This window comes from Bombus terrestris, chromosome 1 (assembly GCF_910591885.1).
Source record: "Bombus terrestris chromosome 1, iyBomTerr1.2, whole genome shotgun sequence".
NCBI classification, from domain to species: Eukaryota; Metazoa; Arthropoda; class Insecta; order Hymenoptera; family Apidae; genus Bombus; species Bombus terrestris.
Genome location: NC_063269.1, coordinates 15,693,211 through 15,702,608, shown reverse-complemented (window position 1 = coordinate 15,702,608; position 9,398 = coordinate 15,693,211). Strand labels below are relative to the sequence as shown.

Below are 9,398 nucleotides of genomic sequence, written 5' to 3'. Positions count from 1 at the left end.
GCATGTCTTTTGCACATAATCTTTTATTACAACACGATATTAAGATATATCAGTTTGATTATTCAAGTAGAAAGTTAAGTACAAAGATTCTGAATATTTTAAAGATTACTTGTCTCGGAAAAGTCAATTTCAATATCAGAATATTTTAACAGATAGAGCAGATAGAGTTCTTTCGATCGGCTAATATTCAGCATTTTAAAGTTACAAAATTAACATATTTTCCGAAAATATAGTAGATTAATTTCTTAATCGACCTCCATTACTTCGATTTATTCCGCACACAGAATATTTCCATCGCTAACAGTCAATTCGTTGATCGTGCAAACATCGTGGATAGATTTTCTGTGCGTTCCAATCCAAGTCACTTCCACTCTTTAATTTCCATAAATGACAATTTCCACCGGAGGAAGCCGTAAAAGGTTTTGCACGCACCTTCACGAACACGTCGGACAGATACTATCCCGGTTGGATTCGGTCGGATTAGCATAAGTTTCCGCGTTCTCTCGTGGAAAAGGCGCGTCATGAATCCGGAATTACTTGGTGATAAATTTTACTTTTCTGAACGTGGGCAGAAAGAAAATAAAGGCGCGTGAGAGAGAACCGATATTGTAACAAGAGGTAGATAATCTTAATAAGCGATTTCTTAAACAATCAAATGGAAACGCGACCTCCATCACGATGAGTTTATAATTTCATTAAACATTAACACTTTGACTGTCACGTTGATCGTTGGTGACCGGAGCGCTTGAACTTACAATTGTAAAAATTGAATGAAAATTGACTGTTTGGGCATTTTGAATATAATCGATAAATAGAAGATGCTATGAAATAAAAAATGCCTCATTGAACAATTAAACAATTTTATTGGAATAACAATAAAAAAAAAATGAGAACAAATCTTGCATCTAACTGTGTTAAAACACTGTGGTGTCCTGGGCGAAACATGTGATTTCACGAAACATGTGAATTGTTAAGAAAAAATGAAGCATTTGCCATATAAACATATAAACAAAACGATGTTTTTCAAATGACAAATTTATTTATTAACATAGAAAAAGATAGCCATCTGAATCGTTAAAATAGGAAACAGTAGTCATTTTAATTTTAATAAAATTCGCTTTCCTATCCCAATTATCGTAATCTAGATTCACGATGATTCATCTACTTGTACTCGTTATAGCGAAATTGTTAAATTCTCGTTCATCCCTTGTATTAATCCATAAATGCACTTGTAAGTTATATTCACCAACTTATTTCCACAAAGAGATTCTATAAATAAATATTATGTTTCAACATACATCGAAGGGAACGATGTTTATGACAATTTTCCTTACTTTTCAATTTATATAATAGAATCGATCAATTTTATCTAATCATGTCCCTATCGATCGGAAACAGCATCAATGTGATATCAAAAATGCTTGCATATATTTAATGATCGAGGAAACTCGAAATCTTTAAACCTGTTATTTTAAAAACTTCGATACTTCTACTGTATAAACATTATCTCTATCGGCATTATTGGATCTTCATCGATTACCACCGCTACCGTTTCTCTCAGATAATCTTCTCACACAAACCGTACTCTCTCTAATCTTCTCAAGAAGCAATCAGTCGATCACGAAACAGGTAGAAAGGGTACGGCTCGTGGAAATCGCTGGTAAAACTCACGAAGGAAGTTACGTGTCACGGATCGATGTTGACGCACTTAAACTTCACCTAACCGACGATTTACGAGCTGACATTTTTCTTTTTTTTTTTTTTTTCTTTTTCTTTCGCTGCCTCCTATCCGCTGAAAGATCGGCCCATAATGAGGCTTAACGATCGCCCCGAGAGCACGTTGACGCGCACCCAAGCTCCTCACGAACCCGACGAAAAATGAATACGTGATTCACGGCGCGCATGCACGCCACCGTTCTCCATCGCGGAGGAAAAACCGGCGCGGGGTGAATCGATATTCGCGGAGCTAACGTCCGTTTCTCTGCAAAGCTGGACGCGTCTGCATCTCTGGCTCTTTTTCCCCTCCGCTTTCCACGTCTGCACTCGCCATTTGTATTCTGTTTCGATTTTTCTCTCATTAACCCCCCATAAGTATTTCTACTTTATCTGTTAATTTCGGCCGGCCACATCTGCTCATGTTAAATTTGTACGGGATACAAATTTCGTTCGCGACGTTATGGAAAAATATGGAAATTGTCCAAGATTTTATAGGTACGGAGAAACATGAAAATCGGCTTAATCTCTCTGCTGTCCTTATTTTTTCGCAGCTGTATTTTTTTAAAAATCTTATTCTTTTTTGGAATACTTTACTCGTAAGAAACGTGAAATACGAAAAGATAGTGAGACGATTACTTTAAACAACTGTGTGACATAATGTAGGTAATAATCATAATAAAAATGAAAACGAAATTCTTTACATGCGCCCCTGGTGATGTTCTCAAAGCGACCGTTAAAGGTTAATAATCATTTCGTGTATCATTTGATAATTAGTACAAAATTCAATGATGGTAATATAGCATTTCTTCATATACCTAAATGTATCAAGAGACGCGTTAGACTACTTAGAATATCCTAAAACAAGAAGCAAAAAAAAAAAAAGAATCGGAAGATATGTTTCCTGTAATTCCAATTTAATCCGAATCACACAACAGCCGGCTACTTTGTTACTCAAACGGGTTCAACTGTGGAATTCGCCTACATCGTTTCTCGATTCCATTCGATTGAATATGTATGAGAGTGATGAGGCATTGCTCGAAAATACAGAAGAAAAAAAGAAAGAAAAATGTTGCGCCGATCCAGAGTCGCTTAATAATGCACGCGAGATCCGTTCGAGACATTAGGCTCGTTCCCCTATAACTCGCCGCTAAAGATGAAATTGGATAGATAGGTCTGTACAATGTTTCGAATGGTTACAACGGTGTATTACCGTAATAGCAGCGATCATAGGATCGTTGCCGCGGTTCCGCCGCGATTGATTTATCCAGTAGCCGAGAAACGATCGTAACCACGAAACAACGTTTCGTTTCTATCGTTCGAAGAAGGAGCAGACGAAGACCTAGAAGTTTGCAGCATCGGTCAACCAGAGCTCGTAGCAATAACAAGAAAACACGAGACGATCGATAGAAAAGAGAAAGAACGGAGCAACGGGTCGAATTGGCGAGGACGAACTCTCGATTCGCGGGAGACTGTTCGCGAGGAAAGCGGCGAGTGTTCGAACGGAGGAAAAAATATACGAGCGCGAGGAGAAGGAACCCCCGGGGGTAAGAGAAGCTTAAACGTGGTAGGAGCTAAGAGCCGGATCATCTAAGAGCAGATAGAGGAATCAGAAAGAACAGGCAGAACGTGCTGAAGACAGAGGAGAGGACGGTGGTGGAGCGAGATAAAAGGAGAAGGGTTAAAACTGGGATGAGAGGCGAGGAGAGACGACGACAATCTGGAAAGCCAAACGCGATAATGTCTGGAGGGGATAAATCGACCACGAGCAGGAAGAAGATGAACACCGTCCGACTAAAAAGGACAAGCGAACAGGGGCAGCGTACTGGATCACCGGACGAGCGGATAGAGGAGCCGAAGAAGTAAAACGGAGAACGTTTCGTCCAGGTAGAAGAAAGAGGTAGGAATTACTTAACGAAGAGAGAAAGACAGGATAGCTACGGATAAACACGAAGAGAGACCAGAGAGACGGGAGGTTTGCGACTGCGAGCTGGTAAGTGGGGACACGATGCAGCGGAGGTTCGATGTTGAAAGAGGAACCGAGACCGTCGGGAAAGGTGTTCGAACGAAAGGAAGAGGGAGAAGCTGGCTTGAAGAGGGGAAACCAGGTTCTCGGTTGCCTATCAGCAGTTGCTTTTATGGAGTGGTGGAAAGCTGGGCGTTACACGGTGCGGAGTTCTCGCAGCAGCCGGCAGATGTCGAATGGTCGCGCCCCTAGACAGGGTCTTCACCCCTGAAAAGGTCAGCTCAGGGGCGTAGCGGCCGTGGAATCGACGCCCAGAAACGCCCATCGTCGACCCTCCCGCCGCTTCCTCGCCGCAGACGCTTCGCGGCAACCAACTGGACAACCAGCCCGGCCTGGATCCACAGCGTCGCACAACGGTTCCGTTGAAACCCGCGTCTCTACCAGCGCCGTGTAACCAACTCGCCACGTTTCCACCGATCATCCGGAGCATCGCGTCTCTTCGTCTCTCCTTCCGATCTGCTTGCTTCGTCCGAACCGTTGGCCTGTGTTTTCGCCTCGGTTTCCTGCTCGTCGACTGGTAGTGCGCGTATCGTGCGCGTTCACACGGTTCAGTTTATCGCCACGGTGAGCTCGACTCCCCTGTACGCTCAATTTAGATTAGAAGAACCACCCGGTACAAGGGTGAACGCGAAAGTGAGAGTGCAATGGATTATGGACGTATCGGGAAGATTTTGAGGTTAAGGTACGAAAAGTTAGTGATGACGAGAAGCATCGATGAGGACGATACGGTTCGTTGTCGGTTGGACTGTCCGTTGAAGTAATGAGCTGGTGGCTCGGGTGGACTGGTTCTTAGTGTATTACGCCCGGAGGATAGGTTATCGGGGGAAGATGAGAGATAAACGCGAACCTCGTGCTGGCAATCCGTCATGAACTGGCTTGAACAGTGTCCGTCGGCAAAGAAACTGAGGGAAGAGTACTTTGTGCTCGGGAAATAACTGAAGCGTGCGCGAGTATTTCGAAGTTTCCGTCGTGAAGTGTGTATTCTATGATAGAATTCTGAGACACTATGCGAGTAGGATATCAGGCATTGGTTGTTAACGATTTACAGGTGGCCAATGATCGGACAGGTGCCCTGTGCGAAGACAATGGTCCCTCCAGGCAACTTGCAGCGGATGGAATCCGTTAGGTAACGACCTGAAATTCAAATTGTCAAGTAGATCGAGGGACAAAGCGAAGACGAGTGTTTAGCAGTCGTCATGGAAGGGTTAAAGACTTAAAACAAGATTTAACATTTTCGCGCCGATCAACTCGGTAAAACACGAAAGAAATCTTGTTAAGAAGAAAAAGAAATAAAAAAGATAAAGAAAGGGAAACATGTCGAACACACCACCGGAATCATCCACCGGTTTAGATTCCAACGATCTCCATGAGATCAGGCAGAATTATCTAACGGCCAGGTTGGAGCCCGACGAGTCCGAGAAACGGGATCAGATACGAGGAAGTGACGGCAACAATCCTGACAGCGATTGCGAAAGCGACACCAGCGAAGTGTTGAGCGTCGGTAGCGAACCGACGCCCACAAGCGTCGTTGGAATCCGCGGTTGTAGCTCGGTCAGGTACGAGCAGGAATCGGCGAGCAGTCGCGGTGACTTTCGCGACGAGGAGAACACGAGGACATCGGCGACACCATCGCCTTCTAGTTCAACGAGCTGTAACGATGCGTTCTATCAACGAACCGGTAATCACATCTCGGCACCGAGTCCACCGGCGTACAGTCAGCCACCGTCATCGCCCACGGCATCCTCAGTCAGGTCACCGGCTTCGTCTTCAGCCACTGCTTCGTCCCCGGGTCGGCCCGAAGCGCTTCAAGAGGTCATAGTGCCCAGGTATCAATCCAATCATCCTGCACACTTGCTACCACGATATTCATCGAGGGAAACCGAGATTCCCGACTATCCTACTCGAGTTCAGCACAGTCTGAGTCACGAGATCGTTTACCCGACCGTGGAAAGGCTTCACCGGACTCCGATCAGCGTTCCTCTAGTGACCAGACTGTCGTTGTCACCACCGTCGGCCATGACAGTTACCGGTCTGCAAGCGACCACTCCTGTTCTCCATCCAACAGCCTGCAGAGATCCTCGAGAAACCGCCTCGCTAATGCCTCATCCTGGCCAGCATTTGCATCACGCGAACAGCCACGTTCACCTTCATCAGACGTCCCAGATACAACACGTTCCGGCAAACTCGGTTCACCAGCATCGACTTTCGGTCAGCAAGATTCTTCAAAGGGAACCTGGCAGCCCATCGTCACCCGGGGCGAGAGAGGAAAACGGAAGGACGATGCACGGCGCCAATGGAGTTCAGAATAATGGCATCAATAACAGTAACCATCATAATAACCATAATAACAACAACAATCTGCAGCATCAGGCTGGCTTGAAATTCAGTATAGACAACATACTGAAGGCGGACTTCGGTAGGAGGATCACCGATCCCATATCATTGAAGAAGTCTCGGCCGAAGAAGGTCAGCTCGAGGCCCATTGACTTGACCAAGGACTTTCTAGAGTCGACTACCGAAACCACGGAGAAGAGCAGCTCGGAAACAAGTTCGACGACCAATACCTCGTCCGGTGGCGGTGTAGCGACCGGGAATCCTGCCTCGAACACGCCTGTACCACCTGTGACCGATCCTGGAAAGCAGTTACCGTGGCCTGCCTGGGTCTACTGCACCAGATACTCGGATCGACCTTCCTCTGGTGAGTTCTGTTCTCTGTTACGATCGTTCCTCGAAGCGAGAACCGTGCTAGGAGAACGGAGTCTTTTCTAACGACAGTCATTAACGTCTGTGTAGATGGTAGATAACAGGGGGAAGCTATTAGTATTCGGTTTACAGCGTGTAAAAATGTCAAGTACCGATACAGCGGGTTCGTTAACTAGCCGCTACAATGAATTCTCAGGGGCAATTTTTAACTTATGGAAGTTAAAATAGTCTCACGTTGCTGCTTTTACGTAACATCATTGCGAATCGATACGATGAGGTATAACGTCGATCGGTTTAGCCGGTTTGCAGATAAATTTCCATCGTGGCGGTTAAATAAGAAAAGGTCAGTTAATAGTATAATCAATGGTATTTCCTGTGCTTGCTCGTGATTCCCGTTGAATTTATTTCGTGCAGAATTTACTATGTTGTGTTTGACGTTCGAGCGATTTTCGTGGAGGAACGCAAATGATTAAACGACTAATGGATATGCGCTCGTTGTCAGCGATCGCTCCGGTATAACGGAATTTCTCATTAGAACAGTATAATGGTCCAAAGTTCATCAACTCGTGAGATTCGAACGCTACAAAAGAATTATATTCCTTGATCCAAAAGAAATCGTCGTTATATAAGGGTTCGGTTATTGTGGGATATTGCTCTGTCACGATTTCGACAATTTTATTTAGATTATCTTTTTCTAACTTCGACGGTTAACTAATTATTCCAAAGTACCTGGCAAAAATGTGCTCGTGACGATACTGCTAGAATGAATAATATTCGTTTCTCGAATCTGATTCACGATCGAGATAGAAGAGCGCCGATTTTAATTGAGATATTAATAATTCATCGAACCTCGAAACATAGAAAAAGAAAACATTAAAATTCAACACAGTCTCACGGTGTAACACAAAGAATAAGCCACTGTCTATATCTGTCTATAAGCCGACTTAATTAAGATGTACGTTTAATTAGCACAACAAGACGTATGATTTCACGTAAAAATTACCATTTCATTCGAGCATCTTCGCTCGATCAACTTCTATTCCTGAATATTCAACGAGCCTTTTAGCAGGCGTTCCCCTAGCGTTGAAACGAGCCCAGCGTTTCACGTACGAAATCGAACTTCCTTCTACCAAACGGGCTAATTAGAGATTTATTTTGTCGCGATTGGACGTCTTGGCGGAATTGTTTCCCCGGTTTCCAGCAGATGGATGACCCTTTCAAACGACACAGGAAAACGTGTAATTACTTTACTCACCGACCGAGTGCCAGCTTGATGAATGGTAGAAAACGTTTCTTCGTGTCACTCATATCTGATATACGCTCATTGTCAGGAAACAATTGTTAAGCACTCGGAGAAATAAGCTGCTCTCTGCCCCATAAATCAACCGCGATATGCAACCAACTATTTCTCTCGGCTTTTGTATGCGTAACAACAATTTCCTATAGGTCATTCAGTTGTCGTATTCTTATGCAAACCATCGGTAAATAATCGCACCCTATTAGATCGGTTTTCTGTTTTCCAAACGTGCGGCGGTTGCTGCCGCGTTGCGTCCTTTCGTCGTGCTTGTCCCTTTTTGCACAAGGAGCTACCGCGTATATACCATGGATGCGTGCTCGGTGAAAATTATTGCTGTCCGCAGCTCGATAGGTATTGTGTTAGAAAAAAATCAAAGGCATAACACAACCGGCGCGAATCCGTCGCCTTGCTACCCTATTGTATTTTAATAGTCGGGTGCAGTGCAACGTTAGGAAACGACTAATGGGAATGCCACGAATTTCTCACGGATCAATTTTTCTTACCATCGGCACACGCACTTTCGCGTGTAGCTACTCTGATTCCAGCTCTCTATTCGAAAGTGATTCGCGTTAGTTTTCTAAGTCTTTGAGTTTTTTTTTTTTTTTTTTAGTAGACAGGCCTGTTTATGAAAAAAATTTACTCAGTGGAATTTATTTGTTTGGACTTGTTGAACGATAAATTGCATAACTGGAGTATATCGATTGCTTTCTCCTGCTTATAATTGTTTGTTCCAATAAGAGGAATGCACATATAGATAATTCAGCTGATAGAAATTTATTCGATTAGGTAAATATCGGTTTCGAAATGGTCAGAGTTGCAGAAAACTGATCCACTTGCATCCCAATAATTACTAAACGTTGAATATTAAATATGAATATTACATTGAAACAGGATATAGAAAGAGGGAAGTGGAATCAAAAACGTTTCGTTGTCGCGTTGTCATTGCGATCTATTCGGTGAATGAAGTCGTACGGTCGGCGGAACACATAAAAGTGCTAAATTCCCGATTAATAACCGGTAGTTTTTGCGTGGCCAGTTTCAACCGCCCGAGCACCCACCGTGGACGAACGACAATATTGGATCACGTTCCTATTATGTCTTTACAGCGCGTAATTTCGCGGCCGACAGATAAATAGTCCGTTGAAACGGTCACGATAAAGCTTAATCACTGTTATTGCACCGGTCGTGCCGCTTGATATCACAGGTTGGAACACCACTCTATGTATTCTTTCCGCGCCCACGCGTGCACTCAATATTCAAACGGAAACCTCGTCAATGTCGGTTTACAGAGAAATCGGAAATTGGTTACGTTGATAGCGAGAAGATGCCTCGAGACTTTACAATAAATCGTTCGAACCTCCAAAAATATATCGCTGTATAAATATCCATAAAATGTCTACGATTATCTTGATTAAGTTGATCATTCATAGCGGTTAATTTTATAAAAATTGCAAGATAGAAAATTGACGTGTTTCAATATTATAATTTCAACTAGTAATAAAAACTCGTGTGCCGTGTTTTTATATTTATGTGACAGAAAATAGGTTCAACACGCTGTAATTAGGTTGTAAGTGATTTTTGCTCACTCTATAAATATTACAACACGAAGAAATACTACATATTTATTTTCGATATATTCGAGATACATGTTAGATATTT

General features: G+C 43.4%; 1 protein-coding gene across 3 annotated transcripts in view; it reads left to right on the top strand.

The window, feature by feature from the left end:
• Window positions 1–4,027: 4,027 nt before the first annotated feature.
• The window catches only part of LOC100649914 (segmentation polarity homeobox protein engrailed), a 101,605-nt gene continuing 96,234 nt past the window's right edge, over window positions 4,028–9,398 (top strand). The window contains exon 1 of one of the 3 annotated variants that reach the window (XM_048406916.1): window positions 4,028–6,437. In XM_048406916.1, the coding sequence (XP_048262873.1) occupies window positions 5,054–6,437 (1,384 nt within the window). In that variant the 5' untranslated portion in view covers window positions 4,028–5,053. The remainder of the gene's footprint in view (window positions 6,438–9,398) is intronic. The other 2 variants (XM_020867863.2, XM_048406983.1) reach the window with 2 other exon arrangements.